The sequence below is a fragment of the Vicugna pacos genome, chromosome 6 (genome assembly GCF_048564905.1).
Source record: "Vicugna pacos chromosome 6, VicPac4, whole genome shotgun sequence".
In the NCBI taxonomy this organism is placed as follows: domain Eukaryota; kingdom Metazoa; phylum Chordata; class Mammalia; order Artiodactyla; family Camelidae; genus Vicugna; species Vicugna pacos.
Window position 1 is genome coordinate 28273937 of NC_132992.1, and position 19542 is coordinate 28293478.

At 43.1% G+C, this 19542-nt stretch overlaps 1 protein-coding gene across 2 annotated transcripts in view; it reads left to right on the plus strand.

Moving 5' to 3' along the window:
* SCG5 (secretogranin V) overlaps positions 1–19077 on the plus strand; it is a 53063-nt gene extending 33986 nt beyond the window's left edge. Inside the window, exons 3-6 of one of the 2 annotated variants that reach the window (XM_006201615.4) lie at positions 2792–2941; positions 7360–7472; positions 14357–14410; positions 18502–19077. In XM_006201615.4, coding sequence (XP_006201677.1) covers positions 2792–2941; positions 7360–7472; positions 14357–14410; positions 18502–18597 — 413 coding nt within the window. In that variant the 3' untranslated portion in view covers positions 18598–19077. The remainder of the gene's footprint in view (positions 1–2791; positions 2942–7359; positions 7473–14356; positions 14411–18501) is intronic. The other variant, XM_006201616.4, reaches the window with a different exon arrangement.
* The last annotated feature ends 465 nt before the right edge of the window (positions 19078–19542 follow it).

A 19542-nucleotide genomic window follows, 5' to 3' on the forward strand; every position in this document is an offset into this window, starting at 1 on the left:
GGAGGTACAAATTATCCTTTTAGGGATAAACGTTAATCAAACATAATAAATTGAGACAGAAAGATGCAGAGTCACTTCAAAGAGACGATATGATTCCCAGGACACTAAGATCTAGCCAGGATCCTACTGAATATACTAGCATTTCCAAAGAAAAAAATGTGTCAATCCAAAGGGGAGCTTGTTCAACCAAAAAAGAGGAAAAAAAAAGCAAGTGTCAGAGGGCGCGTCTTGGCACAGCTCATCCGGGGGGGAGGAAGCCTCCCCCAACTAGACTTCAGTAATACTGACAAGACTGTCCTTCTTGTGAAGGTGGAAGTATGGTTATTTTAGCCGATTTTGGTTCTAATTCTAAGTCGCCTTTTGATTTTGATGTGGCGCTTTGTGTATAGGTCTGTGTCCAGGGCAATTGTGCGTTAAGGGAGCTGGGTCTCAATAAGGTTTATAAGTAGGGATTCATTCCAGGAAAAGCTGCTCTGGTGCTGGAAAGGTCAGGTTCCTCCCCTTTACAGGATGTTAAGCCTACAAGAGACGAGAGTCCAGAAACTGACGTGCATTATATATACGTATGTGTACAGCAAGTTACACCACATCGGTTGTTCTTACTCACTGCTGTGCCTTCGTGCTCAGAGCAGGCTTTGGTATATGTAGGGCACTTAAATATTTGCCGAACGAATGAAATAAGTAGGGAAGGACAGAATCACTTAATAAATTGATGATGGGATAATTGGTTAATTATTTTACATGACCTAAAACACATAGCGTATGAATTAAAGAGTAAAGGTTTTTCTTTTTTTACTGAAGTAAAGTTGACTTACAATATTATGTGAATTCAGGTGCACAACATAGTGATTTGATATTTTTATAGATTGTTCACCATAGAAAATTTATTGTAATATTTTACTGTGCTGTACATTACATCTGTGTGAGTTATTTATTTTGTAACTACAAGTTTGTACCTCTTAATAACCTCCATCTATTTAACCAAACCCTCCCTTCAACCTCCATTCCCCTCTGGCAAACATGAGTTTGTTCTCTGTGAGTCCGTTTCTGTTTTGTTTTATTTGTTCGTTTGTTTTGTTTTTTTAAGATTCCATACATAAATGTAAACATACAGTATTTCACTTAGCATAATACCCTTCATATCCATCCTTGTCATAAATGGCAAGATTTCATTCTTTTTTTATGGCTAAGTAAGATTCAATTGAATATATATACTACATCTGTATCCATTCATCTGTTGATGGACATAAAGGTTGCTTCCCTGGCCTGGCTACTTTAAATAATGCTGTAATGAATATTGGAGTGCATGTGTCTTTCAGTGTTTTTGTTTTCTTTGGATAAATAGCTGGGAGTGGAATTGCTGGGTCAGATAGTAGTTCTGTTTTTAAAATTTTGAGGAACAACCTCACTATTTTCCATGGTGGCTGTACCAAAGAGTTAATTTTATAAATAGAAAAATCTAAAAGAAATATCCAGATGTTCATAGTGCTTTGAAGGGGCAACAATTTTGTAAGTTTAGAAGGCAAGAAGAAATCACAAAATGTAATGACAAGAAGTCTGACTACATAAATATTTAAAACTTATGTTAGAAACTATTACAGTAATAAGTAGAATTCAGCCAGACAACATGGGAAGATGTTTGCAGGAACTGTAACAGCCAGAGACTGATATCTTTATTATGTAAAATGTCCATGCAGATTGATAAGAGAAACACTAAAATTCTGAGAGCATAAACAGACAACTCACAGAAAAGAAATTAAAGCTAGGAAACAAACACATGGAAAAATACTTGACTGAGCGAGTAATCAAAGACATTCAAAATAAAACAGTAATTTTTCTAAATTAGCAAAGAAAACAGAAAACTTTATTTTTATAAAACCCAGTGCTGGTAAAGATGTTATAAAAATGGTATTCTCAGATTTTGTTGATGATATTTTATAAATTGGTACCTCCTTTTTGGCAAACAGTTTGTCAATATAATACAATGAGCCATAAAAATATTTATAGCCTTTGCCCCAGTAATATGATTTCTGGGAATCTATCCTGAGGAAGATTAATCTAAAATATGGAAAAAATTAAATGCCTAAGAGTAAATTGGGAAACACTAAAAGGCCGGCAGTGGGGGAATGATCAGAATGTTGTGGTAGAGCCACCGGGTGAAAGACTACACGGTCACTTATAACATGGGAATAGACGCCACGCGACCACGTGCTTTAATAGTAAGTGAAAAACGGCTAAACACTTAGATATAAAGAGATGTGCGGAGAAGACAAGATTGCAGTAAATACACCCAATTTTAAGTGGCCGATCTAGCATAACGGGAGGACAGAGACTTTTTTCTCCATCTCCCTTTTCTTGGTAACGGGTGGTCATTCAGCCTGTCCACTTCCCTGGATGCCCGTTGCCTCCTTGTCTCTTCTCCAAGCTCCGTGCCAGCTTCCAACGCCCTCCCCATCTGTGTCAGTGCCACTCACACTCCGACTCGTCCAAGAAGCCCTCCCCATCCTGGCAGCCAAATGAAACTCTCCTTTTACTCCGCTCCCACTGCTGCGTTGTAACACGTCTGTTATAGCACAGATACAGTGTGCCCTGTGTGGAAGCGGTGTGTGTGCAGTCTTTGTCTGTTTCCACAACTAAATTCTTAACCCCCTAGAGGGCAGGAACGGTTGGATTTCCTTTTCTCTCTCCACCGCGTGGAGCACAGTGCTTTGCCTGTATGGTATGCCTGAATAAATATTAGTCGAAGTGAATGTAATTGCACTGCAATGAACTACCTGTGCTTCCCTGGCAGGTGGAGCTCATGAAGGCCTGCAGCACTTGGGTCCTTTTGGCAACATCCCAAACATCGTGGCAGAGTTGACCGGTGACAACATTCCTAAAGACTTCAGTGAAGATCAGGGCTACCCAGACCCTCCAAATCCCTGTCCTGTTGGAAAAACAGGTAATGGACATGCCCCTGGGTTCCCATGGAAGGTAGAGGCTTTGGGAAGAAATTTAAAATTTTAACATCAGCTGCACATATTCAGAGAAATACCATTTCTAGTCTGATGAGCCCCTGTGTATCTGGACAAAGGTTGGAAAGGAAAGTTGATTCTAGAACCTTCGGTGAGTTCAATATTCAGATACTCCCACAGAGGACTCTCTCGCCAAGGCTTAATCTTCTGTCTCTCTCCTTCTTTGGGAATTGATGCTCCTTTCTCCACTTGCTCCACTTTTAATAAAAAGGGAGAAGGATTTTCTCTTTTTCAGCTCTTCTGTGGTACAATTGCAGCCCATTTTTAGTTTCTCTGGAACTTACTGTTTAGTTTGTGGATGACCCGTGCCCATTTGTTTCCCTCACTTCTTTTGACAATTGACAGTTCAACTATGTCGTAACCAGTCAGCATCTATCCTGAAATCTGTCTTTGGGGGCTGGGAAGTGGCATGAGAGAGAGGGGATCCAGTAAGGTAGGAAGGTGGTTAAGGAAGGGGGTTGAAACTTTCCTGGCTACTCCTGCCTCCCTCCCGCTCTCCCACCCCCAATGCCAAAGAGAGCAAATGGTGAGTGGGCTCCACTTATGCTGGGCTTCAAGCAGCCTACCTTGGTGGTTAAGAGTAGTGGCTCTGAATGCAAACCCAAGGTCAAGATATGTGACCTTGAACAAATTAATGAACCTCTTGCACCTCAATTTCCTTATCTGCAAAGTGGGGGTGGTTGTGAGACGTAAATGAAATTATCCATGTTAAGCACTTGGCACAGCACATAGCTCAGAGTTAGGACTCATTCAGTGTCATCCTGATTATAAGTAGCTTTGCCCCTAATAAGAAATGCATCTCTCTCCTTGGGCTTGTACTGACTTCTAGCACCAGAGTAGTCTTCCCTAGCCTAATAATGATAATAATAGTAATAATAATAATTATAGTGATATTTATTATCCCTACTTTACATACAAGGAAACTGAAGCTTAGGGAGAAACTTGCCCAAGGTTAGCCATGTAAACCAGTAGCTGATGCGAGACTCAAACCCAGGTCTACCTGACTCAGGACCATGCGTTCAGCCACCGTAATGTGCTGCCTTGCTCTGGAAATTCTTGCAGTTATGGCCCCTTAGCTTTTCTTAAACACAATATGAACTCTCTCTGGAAAATAATCCTCTTTCATTTAGGGTGAGGTCTCTGTTTTCCATGGGGGATAGAGCCCCCGTTCTGGGATGGGACAATTAAAGTAGTTGGATGTGACCACACCAGTGTGGAGATGCTGGCCCCAGGCCCCAGAGAAATCTGAATCACTGCACAGAGCCAATCACTTCAGCCACATTTCACTTGCTTGTGGGGCTTTGGATGGCTAGGAATGAGACAGGAGGGAAGGGGGCAGGGGACAACCATTAAAAGGAGTGACACAGCAATTAAGGACAGGACAAACTGGTTAGAACCAAGATGGCAGAAGACTCAACTTCCAGTAGACCTTGAGCCTCACGGCACACCCACAGGTGCCATGACCGCTCCTAGGCTGACTGCAAAAGGTCAAAAAGTGTAGGGGCCCAATTCCTGGAAATCCCTACCCCTTCCCCAAAATAGTCGGAATAATCGTCCCACTCGTTAGTATATGAAATTACCGAGCCCATGAAAACCAACAACTCTGCACCTCGTGGTCTCTGTCTCTCTTGCCTTCTGAGAAGCCTGCACTCTGTGTAGTGTGTGTCTATTTTTACTTTATAAACTAAACGCCTCCACACCTGTCGGTCTCTCTCCCTCTTGCCTATGGAGTGTGTATCTCTCCCTTCTGAGTGAGACAAATCGCACTGTGTCTAAGGAGTGTGTATCTCCCTGGATAAACTTGCTTTCACTTTACTATGCCTCACTCTTAAATTCCTTCCTGTGCGAGGCAAGAACCTATTCTCTGGCAACAGAAAGAAAGGCCAGTTCAGAGTTTGAAGAGTAATAGTCTCCGTGGGGATTTGGGTAAACTGATTAGCTATAATATAGTACAGTGGTTCTTCATGTGTAGTCCCGCAGCATCAGCATTACCTGGAAACTGATTGGAAATGCAGATTTTCAGGCCCTACCTCAGACCTATTGAAGCAGAAATTCTGACAGCAGGGCCCAGGAATCTGTATTCTAACCTGCCTTTCTTGTGATTTTAGTGCATACCAACATTTGAGAATGGCTGTCAAGAAAACCAGAGTTTGGGTCGAGAGATTTGAGTTCTAGTCCTGATCACAGCATGTCAGTTTATTTCCCCGAGCCTCAGTTTCTTCATGTGTAAAATGAAGACGTAGTCAGTGCCTTAAAAAATGTTCAATGTAGTCCTAGCTCATCCTGGAAAAACAACTATGTAGATCTGTGTAATCAAGCACTTTGATGCTCTGAGACAGAGCAATCGGGGCAGGTTGGTAGAACTGAATAAAAATCCAGCTCCCAGACCCTTTCTAGAATGAGATAATCTGCCATTTCTTTCCCTGCATTTCTATTAAGCTCACATACTTCTCCTTTTTTGTTCTACCATAATTTGCATTCTAAAAAGGAAATCACTTGCTAAATTTAGCCATTATTTGTAAGAAATTGCTTGGGATCTGCCTCACTGAGAATCATGACACCGCACAGTCTAGCAATCCAAGAATAGAACCTTGACTTCCCCTCCCAAGCCATGCCTGCCTCTGAATCATGGCTGGCTCACCCCGTAGAGCAGCAGCCGGAACTCAGTCTGTCCTCATCCTTGGAAATAGGATGTGAATTCCAGGGCACATTTTCAGACACCTTGGGTTCCCAGAGCAGGGCTTTATCTCTGCATCTCAGTCTGGGGTGGGGGGCCACTCAGAGGTACTTGAGAAACAATTAGGAAGAGGTCGTAAAGCTGCCATATACAGACTGCCTGACCTCTCTGGCTTTGCTATTCCTCTCCTACATGTTAATTGCTGTAGATAAAGAAGTGAGATAAAGAGTCCAGTAAGAAGTGGGGAGCCCCATTGGAGCCACATTAGGGATTTGTTTCAAATGCCGGTGCCTTCCACACAAGCTTCCTGCTGCTAAGAGCTGAGAGACTGGATGCTGGAAGGCGTCAGAGCTGTCTCGAGAGACCAGACTACCTGGGCTGATTGTATTAGACCCCTTGTAGCCTTGACTTTGATGGAAAGGCTTGGAAAGGAAGTCCCTCTCATTCTCCTTGTCCTGCACAAAATTCCCAATCCCTCCACTGCCGCCCCGCTTTAAAGCTGTTGTCTAAAGCACATTAGAGACAGAAAGAAAATAACTCATTTTCTGAGCACCATGTCTAGCAATGATAGAGCTTAGGTAAAAGCAGCAGCCATGAGGGATAAACCTTCCTTGGGTTTGAATGGAAGGCGCCCTTCATTTCAAAGAGCAGTGATAGTATGAACCGTCCTTTAAAGAGAGATGGTGGGAAAGGAACTAAAACATAGAGCAAACCTATTATGTACCAGGTGCTCTTTATATAATCATCTCCGTCCCTCACAGTTACCCTGTAAGGTAAGGATTTGATTATTTCCATCTCAGGAATGAATAAATGGACTTAGAGAGACCAAGTTAACTTCCCCAAGGAACCAAACTCATCTATCACTTAAGAACTAGGATTTAAACTCTGAGCTCAGGTCTGTCTGACTTCAGGCTTACCCTGTTACCGCTACAACACACAACATCAAGTACTGTCTAATAATTATTGCTCTTATATAATGTACTTTCTCCTTGAAGCCAAAATCATTTCTAAAGAGCTCACTCAAGGGAAAACAGAGTGAGTCATGTGTCATGAAAGTCTATTAGTTAAGGAAACACTCACTGTGATAACAGATTAAAAACAATAGTAGCTTAACACAATAGAAGTTTATTTCTCATTTGTGTGAAGTCCTGCCAGAGCTGGGTGAGGGTGTGGTGGGGGTGGATGGTTCAATGACCCAGAATGTCATCTTTTATCTTTACACTTGACATCCACAGTTGCCCTGGTCAGCAACATGTAGCAAATAGACCAACATATGGTGGGGGTGGGGGTGGTTTCAGGGAGGAGGGTAGGGGGTCTGTAAAGAAGATTTTTATGGGCCAGCCTGGAAGTGGAGTACATCACTTCTGCCCACATTCCATTGGCCCAAACCCAGCCATATGACTCCACTTGATTGTGAAGCAAGGCTGGGAAATTAGCTGTGTGCCGACAGGGAATGGGAAGTGGGTTTGGTGAACAGCCAACCAGTCTCTGCCATGGAGAGGAGAAGAGTGGGAGTCTGGGGTGAGCAAATCCCAGAGGGAAAGTGACTTAGAGTGACTGATGTGAATAGATTCTGACCTTTGGATGTCTAGTTGTTTTTAATAAATTAACTCTTAGAATAACAATAGACGCCTTGGCTGTTCCTCAAAAACCTTCTGTTGTTTGCAGTAGATGATGGATGTCTCGAAAACACCCCTGACACAGCAGAGTTCAGTCGAGAATTCCAGTTACACCAGCACCTTTTTGATCCAGAACATGACTATCCAGGCTTGGGCAAGTGGGTAAGTCCCATCTTAATTGCTCATGGGTCTTATACTCTGGTACTCTGAAGGTACTGATGACAGAGGTGAGCAGCGTGGGTGGGGAGAGAGAAGCAAAATTGTTTAGAAGCTGATGTTTTCCAGAAATCTCTGGTTCAGAGGGACTTTAATTCCAAACCACACTCAGTATCTAGGGTGCAATATACCAACCCATCCCAGGAGTCAGTGACCTGAACCAGTCTCATGGGCTGTGGTCTCCAGAGGCTTCCACAGCTATGTCATAACACATCCTAAAGTCTCACCAGTGTTTCATGCAGCTCTTACAGGAAGTATATGATTTTTCATAAAAAAAAAGATATTAAGAAAACTTGCACGTTTTATCTCTAGACTGAGGGAGATGATCTCTACAGAGATAAGGAAAAACCATGCCAGAAACTTAGAAACAGACATGCAATTCTGTTTTATGAAAAGAGAAGAAACATTCCAAAATGTGTAGCAGTGAACTTGCTGTCAATACCAGGCAAGAATCTATAACTGTCCATTAAGGAAATTGTTTATAAGCCCTCGGGAAGAGAAATCATGACCATTTGGCATAGGTCTGCTAAAAACAAGTTTTGTCAATCTAATTGTATTCATTTACTTGCCAGCTTTATTCATTTACTTGCCAGCTTGATGAGGGAAATGAAGTGAGCATGGTGCATTTGGACTTTGGCAAACTATTTGATGAGCTCGTTCACGATCTCCTATTGCAAGAGGTGGCGGGATATACAGCCTAGGCAGAAGAACATCACCAGAAGGGAGCTTGTTAAAGAGTCCATGTCAAGAGGGAGAGAGCTTTCACATGGTATCTGGCATGGCTTAGCACTAGCCCACTCCACATTTTTATAAATGTTTGTAATAAAAACTGTAGAACATGTACTTATCAGATTCTCAGAGGATGACACAAAGCTGGAAGGGATAGCACTGAATGACAGAGCTGGGATTCAGGAAGATCCCAACAGGCTGGAACAGTGAATCGAACAAGATCACAATTGAATGGAGATGGATCTAGCTTCCTGTGGTTTGGCTGATGTAATCAAGCCAATGCCATGTGAGAAAAGTGGAAAAATACTAAGGAGTGTTGGTTGACATATATGCAGGTGGTCAGTGCATCTGTGGAAGGAGTGAGTAAATGAGGAACGAGCAGATGCTTCTAACTGCCTAAGCCCGTCGAAAGCCACAGGTCTCTTCTCAGCTCATTACTGGCAGCCAACCTTGCTGCCTACTTGACTAGGAGTATTGTGGTTTCAAGACTAAACTCTCTTCCTTGCTTCTACGTAGTTTCAGAGAAAGCGGTCCCTCTTCATTAATGACCACTGTCATTTTTTCCATCATCCAGCCACTGAGTTGTTTCCCTCTACTGTCAACATGCACGTGTTTCCTGTCTTAAAACAATAAAGCAACAATACCCTCTAAGTTCATTTTGCTTCCTCCAATATGCATTCTTCTATTTCTCTTCTTTTTCATAAGCAGTTCTGTTAAGGAAGATTTGTAGAGCCATTCTGAAGCCTACTAGTAGAGTTTAAGCATTTTGAATTGCATAGGTGAGTATCTATGGGTTCTTGAATCAGAGGCGGAAATTATGAAAGTCTTCCATAAAAGAGTTATTCTGGTGGCATACAGAAAAATGAAATAGAGAGGAGACTAAAGGCAGGAAAATAAATAAAGGAAGTAATTCTAGTTATGAAGGCTGTGAACATAGTGGATTCAAGTGAATCCCTCCAACATGAGAATCCAAGACATTTCAAAGGGGACTGGGGAACTGACTGGAATTGGTATATGGTATAAACATAGTGAGGAGGGAAAAAGGGGCAGTCAGGTTTATGTGAAATAGAAGGTATGAACTTTTCCTCTGAGAAAATTTTTTACAAAAAAGAAAGGAAGAAGAGAGGGAGGTAGAAGGGAAAGAAGGGAGCAGAGAGAGGGTAGGAAAAAGTAGAAGACCAGAGTGGAGCACTGAAGGAATCCATGAGAAATGAGCAAAAGTATTGCCAAACAGAAGCAAGGGACAGGATGGAGCCTGCTTCGTTCCAGGCACAGTGCTAGGTGGTCCATGTACAGTAGTCATCAAGACATGGTACTGTCTTCAGTGAGTGTACCATCTTGTGGTTGAGATGAACTGCATAAAAAGAAAATGAACTCAACATTCGCACTGTTTAGCTTCAAAATCTAGCTCTACCAGGAGTACCAGGTACAATTCCTGGGGAAGATGGAAGAGAAGGGTGGAGGAAGACCCAGGACTGAGGACTCACACGGCCAACTGTACAATATCCATTGGAGATGTCAAAGGTGCTAGAAAGAGCAGCACTGAAGTCTAAGGTGAGAAGGTGCCTCGCATGACTGATGGGCTGGAAATGAGTTAAAGGAAGCAAGAAGGAGATGGAGAACAGTCTGAGGGCAGAGAGCCCAACTGAGGATGTGGGAGAGATGGAAGCTTCTCTCTTGCCAACTTTCCTCGCCTCTTCTTGAAAATCTTTACAGATTTCTCTCATCAGGTTCCACTCCCTCCCAGCACTCCAGGAAGAGGCCAACCACCATCTCTCATTCTCTTTGCTTCTGTCTCTAAATATTGATTTGTTTTCTCTTGGTCACCCCGATTCTCTGCCTACATCAGAACTAAAGACTAGAAGTTAGGACTATTACAGATCAATGACTAGGGACAATGTTTACACAACTTTCATCATCTGTAATGATGTGTTTGTTTAAACTTAAGTTTCCTTCATTTATTTTATTATTGCCACCTAGCAGCCAAACATGGTTTGCTTGTTCTTCACAGGCAAGTGTGAACTGAGTGTCTTGCTTTTCTGGTCTGGGGTCCCCAAGCCTTCCTTAGTGTTTATAAAGAATGATGGTCTCAAGCTTGTCGTAAGCTCAAGCATCCTTAAAGTTAACCAAGGAATTTTCTTTCACAAGAGGACTGCACATGAGACCTTGATTCCTTATTTACTAGTAATGTTTCCCTGTCTTTGACATTCCCTGGAGCTCAGCTGGGTCTTGAGCAGTGATTCACATATTATAAATATCAGTGTCTGTCCGATTTCCTGCATTTCTCTCTCTTTGTTAATGCATCAAGACACATTTATGAAATGCACATCACATGCCTTCCAGGCCCTGTGTTAGGTGATGGGAATACAAAGATGAATAATAACAGTCTTTGTATTTTATAATGAAACAGTAATAGTCATATATGTTGAGCACACACTGTGTGCCAGACACTATGCTAAATACTTCACATGAACTACTTCATTCTGTCTGCCCTTCTGATCATGCTCATTTTACAGATGAGAAAATACATGCTTAGAGGGTGCGAACAGCCTGCCCAACCCCGCAGAGCTGATGATCGGCAGAGCTAGGATTTGAACCAGATCATTTGACTCCAGGAGTTCTGTGAAACCTGAAGAAATGCTTCATCTTTTCAGAGATCATCACTCATAGGGTGTCCTGTTCAGTGGTCTGTCCAGTCCTATCTAGCACCAATGTCTGTCTCCATGGAGTGGCCATAACCCAAGGCCGGCTACCACAGATGTCCATCACCCTCTCCCTCACGCATTAACTGCCGAGTGTTACTCACTTCTGAAAAAGCTGTCTCAAAAAGCAGTTGTTTCTCCTTTCCAAGTGCCTCTCACATCTTTTCATCAGCAAGTTGGGTGACTGTAGGCTCTTCCTGAGCCGGAAGCAGCTGAACCTGAGCGTGAGCCTGAGTCTTGAGAGAACTGGGACAGGGGACCCTCCACCTCTCTTTGTCTTTCACACCCTCGATGTATCTGAAGAGTTGAATACTCTTTGGTTTGGGTTTGTCTCACGTTTCCATGTGACTAGACATGAGCTATGCCTTTCTGGTATGTTCTTGGTGTCTCACCTTGGGAGCCACAAGATGTCAGTTTGTCCCAGGGTTGGTGGCGACTTGGTCATAGTGGTGCCTGCCAGGTTTCTCCAGTGTAAAATTACTGTTTTTCCCTTTGAAATTAATAATTACTCTGTGGGGAGAGACTTCAAGACTGTATAAATATTCTGTCCCCATTAAACTTTCAGTGAACAGTTTCAGTATCCATTGATGATACTCACCGGAGTCAGTTACAACTAGGGTAGTTGTGAATGGTGATGTTTTTAAAACATTAAAAACTTACTCTTTTGGCATTTATTGGTTGGCATTCTGTTCTAAGAAAGAGTTTTCTCCTGCTCTCCAATTTATTTATTTATTTTAAAATTTATTTATTATTAGTATGGATTCATTGATTCCTATTATTTTGCTGTTCAGACTCTCCTAGATTTATTCAGCAGGAGTCTCTGCAAGCTGGCTTTTCTTTTCTTTCAACGTATCTCATCATTTTTTTTTTTTTGAGTACTTCCTGACTTTCTACCCAATTAGATATCCCAAATTCCTCCATGTAGTTTCGCTGCTCAAGTCCTGGAATCAGACATTTCTCCAAGAAGACTCCCTGGTTCCATTCAGGAATGCAGTTTGAAACCAGGATCTGGGCAGTTGTCCAAATTCTTGATGGCACAATGGAAAGCCCTCTTTATGAACTCAGATCTGCTACTCACATGGAAAACAGGCTCACCACGCCCCCTCCCCACCCCATCTACGAGGAGTGGGTGTCAGAAGACGGGCTGGTTTCTCTTCATTCATTTTGTCTACTTCTCTTACTCACACTAGACCTGCCAATCTCTGCCTTTAAATCCACACAACAGCAGGGCTAGTGGGTATGCCCAGCCACTGTCAGGCAGGGGTGGGAGGGCATTCTGCCAGTCCTAACCTGTGCTCTTAGGGAAACACAGGGACCATCTTTTCGAGGAAGCCTTGCCTGACCTTTCCATTTCTTTTTTTTTTTTAAATTGAAGTATAGTCAGTTTACAACATTGTATTAATTTCTGGTGTACAGCATAGTGATTCAGATATATATATATATATTCCTTTTCATATTCTTTTTCATTATAGGCTATTACAAGGTATTGAACATAGTTCCCTGTGCTATACTGGTGACCATAAATTTGTTTTCTATGTCTGTGAGTCTCTGTTTTGTAAATAAGTTCATTGTGTCATTTTTTTAGATTCCACATATAAATGATATCATATGGTATTTTTCTTTCTCTTTCTGGCTTACTTCACTTAGTAAGATGATCTGCAGGTCCATCCATGTTGATGCAAATGGCATTATTTCATTCTTTTTTATGACTGAGTAGTATTCCATTGCATATATATACACAGCATCTTTATCCAGTCATCTGTCAATGGGCATTTAGGTTCTTTCCATGTCTTGATTATTGTCAGTAGAGCTGCATTTCTTTTTGAATGAAGGCTCTTAGGGGTATAACCTGCCCCATGACCTTCGAAAGGAGAGTCAAGTGCTACTGCTTTTACCCCGCTGGTGGCACAGTGGACCTCTGCCGTGGCTGATGGGCTGTTCCGCCCCTTGGTACCAGCTCGCGGGCCCCTGTGCACTCCCTCCTGCTCAGGCAGCTCATCCTGATGATGCATGCAGAGAAGCCTCTTTCCCCACCCCCTGTCTCCCACCCCACTCCCCCAGCTCTGGCATCAACTCCTAGGACATTCTCTGAGCATCAGGAATTGTTCATCCGCAGGAAGCCAACTACAGACGACAGGAATGAGCCTCCCAGCGGTCTCGTCCTTCCTCGATGAACGATCTGCGCATCCGCCTTTTCTCCCTTCCGACATTAAACTGACCAGCTCCCCAAGCGAGCGTGAGATGGAGGCTGTGGCCAGGACCGGCCTTTTGGGCCGTGGAGGCTCCTTGACGCCCTGGCATGGCCTCTGTGCATAGTTGAGGTTAGGCAAGAAGTACACATGGTAAATGGTGGGTGGAGTAGATTTTAATGAACGTGAAAACTATGAAGCTCATTCTTGGCATTTGTCATTCATTTCCAAATCTACCATGAAAAAGCACTTGATATCCAGGCAGCTCAGAAGATACAAGTGTTGTATAAACTTGTTTCTTACCAGGACTCTGTCATCTCCTTTTTTTTTTTAAACCGATGTCAGGGTATTTTATTTAGAATAGGATGAATCACCTCTTTTATGCATTATCTCCCTTCTGATTAAAAAAATGAAATAAAGAAACAGTCCACGTAAACTCCTAACTCCCCTTCTCCCATTCTGGCTTCAGGTTAAGTGTTCTGTCTTTTATAATCCCAATAGAAGGGAAATTTATTCGGCATGAATCTGATATTCTAGAGCCCATTAAATCCACTGTGTTTGAAATTCAGCAGTATGTGGAAACGCTTATACAAACTGTGGTAACAGAACCCATTCCCTGCCGCCTCAACATAATTTTCCTTCTGCCAAGAAGTTTTTTTGGCAGTTTTTAAAAGGTTCACTCTATTAAAAACGTTATAGACCAAATGGTTTTCTGATTGTCTTGACTGGGGGCACTGACTGAAGCCACAAGAGAAAGGTTTGCAGAAGTTGGAATGTCTCGTTGATTTACATTGAGGATTGTTGCTAATAGACACTGCTCCGAAGAATAGTTTATGTGTACAGCTCATAAAAAGGAAGTTCCATACAGAAGTGAAATAAGATGAAATTGTTTGTTTGGAGCAAAGGCTGTTCAAAGTGAGGAGATGGGCCTCCGGTGCCCCTTGTGTGTTACAGCGTCATATTTTCTTGTTTACATGATTGTCGATGACACTGCAGTGCCTCGGGGCATCGTCGAGCACTTTATTTAAAGCTGCGTAACCACCGGCTTTTCTCTTGTGGTCTCTCTTTCTGACACGCACTCCTTTCATCTAGTTTTGTTTCCAAAATATGCGTATGCAAATATCCAGGGGGACGCAGCAAGTATAAAATAGACGGTGACCGAATGTGATTCATATATCTGCGTTTGTGTTTTCTTTTCTCCCCGCTCCAGAACAAGAAACTCCTTTATGAGAAGATGAAGGGAGGACAAAGGCGCAAGCGGAGGGTAATGCCTGGCTGGCGGGGCTGGCTGTTGGGATGCTGGAGCTTTCTGAGTGGAGCAGGTGGCCGGCGGTTACCCTCGGCTGTTGGAAAGGAGCAGAATCTTTTCACAGGCAGTCCTGGGAGGGCCGAACACTTGTCCCGCGTGACAAGGACTGTGCCTAGAAAGTCTGCCCTTGGTTTTTGCCATGGTTTCCCCCAAACCTTAGCACATTCTTTTTGGTGGAACGCCAGGTTTTGTGATGATTTCACTGCCTCCATTGCACTCACGAAATGCCTGTTGCATCCCTCCCGTGGGGTGGGAAGTGGGGAGCATATGCGGGGATGTCTGTCCTCAAAGGGTCTGTAGGCCACTGGGGAAAACTGCTCCCACGTCGGCATCAATTACATAAGAACCCAACGCAGGAACCAGGAAGTGCTGAACTGTCTGCTCCAGGCAATAATTTTGAAGGAATGTGGAGGCAAAAGATGAGATGAACAAACTCATTCCTTCTACACACCTTTCTCCTTGGCCTAACCAGATTGATGGAACACTCCACTAGATCCATTGTATTTGTTTGCTGACTGGTGAGTTTTCTGTAGGCTTAGTTTTAACCATCTCAGGGCTGCCCAGGGTGGTCTGGACCTCGGTTGGGTGCTGCACCTTTAGCCCCAACAGGGTTGCTTCTTGTAAAGGCTGGTGTCAAATCTGCTTTGAGACTCCAATGCATTTTATGGTGCTGAGACTGAACAAGTGGTCAGTGTAGCTCCTTCTAATCTGTTGATGCCTTGAACTAAGATAGAAGAGAGAAACCATACTTACAAATGTAACTGTAGCTGCAGTTACAGCGATCCATGGCACCCCTCATCCCAAGAACTTACTGACGGAAGTGCCTGGCCGCCTGCTATTTTTTTCTGATCAGATGGAGGAAGAAGTTCAAGTTCTGCTATTACATAGCAAAGTGCTGCCAGATAGTAACCATTTTCATTAAAATACACAAACCAAATTGCATACCCAAGGCTGTGTATTTAGAACAGCAAGTGCTTGGATCCTGGGAAAATTTGGGAATCTGGGCAGTGGTCACAGTAGCCCTTCTGAACAGTTTTGCCAGGTGCAGGCAGGGAAGGCTTTAAGAGGTGTGGATTTCCTGGAATCAGCACTCACTCCTCGGGCCCCTGAGACAGAACGTTCCAGGCCCCTGTGCTGCCTGACACAATACAGAGGGCCCCTGGCCAGTTTTCTATTCAAGAAGCAAAAATTTGCTTTGGAAACAGATCTTCTTCAGAGAGTGACTGTGGCTATTAGGGGGTTTTATTGGGTGATGACAGTTTTCAGTGGCAGATGGTGGCAGGAAAGGTCCGAAGGGTGTGATACGGTCTTGAGAAAACATCAAGAAATTTCTGTTCGAGGAGCTCAGAATACACATAATTTACCCGTAGGATGGCTTCAGTGTCTCCCCATGGCACAACAACGGCGTTTTCCAAATAAGACCAATGACCATACCAAAATGAGCAACTTAGCAAGAAGCTTTCCTTGTCCCTGCTTCCTTCTGCCCTGACTTGGTTAATGCCTGTGGGTCATGATTTAGGCCATTCTTGCATGAGACCAGTGATGACCAGAACTCAGGATTCTGGCTAGGACACATGTTATAAAGGATTTTACTTTGGCCTCCACTCCCTCCACATAGGAAAGGCTTAGAGTTTATGAAAATAAGGGTCACTTTGACCCAGAGCTATCAAGTTCTTCCTATTCTTGGGCATCTCCAAAGATCCATGCTCATGTCATAAACATAAACCATGGGCCTCTCAGGACTGATAGAGAAACAGAACTTGCCTCCCCTGTCATCAGGCCTCAGATGATGTTCCCATCTTGATGGAAGACTTAAATCACCCCCTCGAGTGCCCGCATGAATAGAAAGAAATTACAGGCTTGCTTTTGTGAAAAACCCAGGCTTTCTCCAGTGAAGGTCAGCATCTGCCATGGGTTTCCAGAGGTCCTCCAAAGCAGGGATCTGACCCCGGTGGTCCTGCCAGTTGCGAAATGGGAATAAAGTTCTCTGTGGAACCTAGCCAGCCTCTCACCCAAGGGACGAGATACCTATATAAGTGCCTTCAGTTCTTCAGAGGATAATTAAAACCAAGTATCATTGTTCATATGTATAGGATTCAGTACTCTTAGCTGTTTATCAAAAAAGTTCAGGTGATTTCTCCTTTCACTTCCTCATTAATTTACTTCCCTTCCCCCTCAAGTACTGGGCCTGTTCTGGGTCTGAGCAGAAGGCTGTGCTCTCATGAAGATCCCTTACTGGGAGGGGTTCTCCCCAGAGTTACAGCTGGGCCCCACGTGGTTAGAACTCTCTACACTTGTTCAAGTCCAGTTGAATTCCTAGTTGCTCCAAGAGTAGAAGGTCAATTCACCTTTTAAATGACTTTGCAAACTTTTTAACTCTTAAGATGTATCTTGTTAATATTTGAGATCTACTGTTTATCTTAAAGAGTGTATCCACCCTTTATTCCCATATTTGATGAACATGAAGATCTCTTATCTTTTTTAACGTATTAGAATTTTCAGAATAAACATTCCAAAAAAAAACCAATCAAAATATTTCTAATACTGAATACACTTTTTCAGTCCACACTTGTTCTACCTAGCCAGGGATTCTGATATGGTTCCCTGGGGTAGGCCAGGCCATTCTAGTTGACAGTCACTGATATAAAAAGTATTTCAGTTATTTAAAATATTTTACAGATGCTTCCCAGCAAAGTGCTGTTATTTGATGACATTCACGTTTCAGGTCATTGAGGACTTTGCATACTTTGTAATTCTCAGCTTGTTTGTGGTGCATTTTTGCAGGATGAGTTGGGCCTTTCATCATTCGTGCTTTTGCCTGGCAGAATGTGGAAGGACATTTACAAATACTGAACTCAGGTTCCCAGGCCGCCTCTTTTGGAGGATGTCTGCTCACCCTTTGCAAGTCGTGGCAGTGTCGCATGGGCAAGAGAGACCCCTGTGAAATGCCTCCATTCTCCTCTGGAGACCAGGGGTGCCGGGGACCGCTGTGACTACAGCTGCAGTTACATTTGTAACTACAGCTTCTCTCTTGTATTCTTACTCAGTTACCGGAAGGCAACTTCCATAAACAAATATGTTCCAAAACTTCAGAGTCTTTTCCTGCTTGCTAAATACTAGGTTGGAAAGCTCCAATTACTAGTTCAAAGCCGAACCTCAAAAAATAGATATGTATTAGAGAAGGAATGGAAAAAGCTTGATTCGTTCAGAATACGAACAGAGGAAAGGCATTTCAGATGAGTGAGTCCTGAGTCAAAAATGAAGGAGCTCTCTATATAACTTTTCTATTTTCTTCAGCTTTTGAGTTTGGCTGAGGGAACGTAGAAATGATTGCTAAAGCCCCTGAAAAGTAGGATACTCCTCTTTAGTAGAATACTGCTTTGAGGGGGGCGACGAGGGCACAGCTCAGTGGTGAAGCTTGTGCTTAGCATTCATGAGGTCCTGGGTTCAATCCCCAGTACCTCCACCACCACCACCATCAACAAAAAAGACGAGGAACCTGAGGCATAGAAAGATAATCTCAAAAGTAAATAAGAAAATAAATAGAATACTGCTTTGGAAGAATCAGTTGCAGCAAGAGGTGATCTGTGACCAGTCTGTAGACACTAATTCCCATTTGGTCCTGCTCGGTCATCTTCTTTCCAACATTCTTCTCATAAAATGATTTAAAGCATTTCGTATTTGCTCTCCCTCTAAGTAACACCATAGACTGATAATACTCTTTCAGGTGGGGCTTTGTATCTAAGTTATTGGTGAGAGTTTATTAGCTGGTTCACTCCAAATCTTTTGCCAAAGGGGGGGGGGGCATATTGCATCTGAGAAAGAAATCTATAGTTGTGCAAAAGACACAGACCCCTCTGTCAGTCAGTGTTTCTCTGGTCGCTGTGGTATTGATGAGTGCCCTGGAGTAATCATTTGGTAGGTGGCAGGTACCACTGCTACCTTGTTGTTAACCCTGTGGGCCAAAAACAATCCTTGTTGGCCTCTTCTGTGAGATGTCTGTATCTGATGTTCAGGGATGACACCAAACCATGTATTTTTTTCAGAGTGTCAATCCATATCTACAAGGACAGAGACTGGACAACGTGGTTGCAAAGAAGTCAGTCCCCCATTTTTCAGACGAGGAAAAGGACCCAGAGTAAAGTGGAGATGCTGGGAGGAAACCCACGCTGCCTGCCAAGCCTCCTCGGTATTGCTTCTGCGCACGTGTTATTAGAGCCGCTGTGAGTGGCAGCATGTTTCTAATTTAGACAAATGTGGATGCAAAGCAGCTGTATTTTGATACCGTGTTGTCCTTTACACCGATAGCTCTACTTCCTGCTAAATCAGGATAAGAGCTTTTTTTTTGTAAATGTAGATCTGCAATGAGCATTAAAATTAAAGTGTGAATGTCAACAACAGTCAAAGGCAAGTAAATGAAATGTCTGCCGATTTCTTGGAGTTTAAAATGGTGTTTTGGGTGGCACTGTTTTGACCAAGGCTGTAAAAAGCTGGCATTTGATTTTGATTATGTAGTTCATCCAGCCCTTAGGCATCGTTACACACCAGTAAAGACGATTTCACCCAGGAGGAGGAGCCAACACGTTTCACTTGGCTGCATCTTAATAAATGTGTATGTAGGCGCGGGTGTGAGAAATTTTTTTTTAATGTACAACATCATAAAAACAATGTCTTTGCTTACTATAACAAACTCACTATGATCTTACCTGATCTTAATAATACTGTGAAGTAACTAGGAAGAGGGGCACTGGTATTATTGTACCCATTTTACAGATGGTGGGACCGAGACTCAGAGCGCTCCTATGAAGCACTGAAAGTTGCAGTCAGTACTTGGGGACTAAGATCTGCTGACTCTTGAGTTATTTTATTTATTTGGCAAACATTGAGTTTCTACAATGTGCCAGGGCTGGGCTCTGGGGGTGCACTGGGGACTCTGATACCAACAAGGTCCTCACACAGCAAAGAGTCCAGTCTGAGCTCCGAGTAGGTTGGTCAGCTCCACGCTCCTTTTTAAAGCTTGGAATGGCAGGTGCAGACTTGCTCTCTGCATGTTGCTCCTGCAGGTGTGTGGTTTTCTCTCAGCTGAG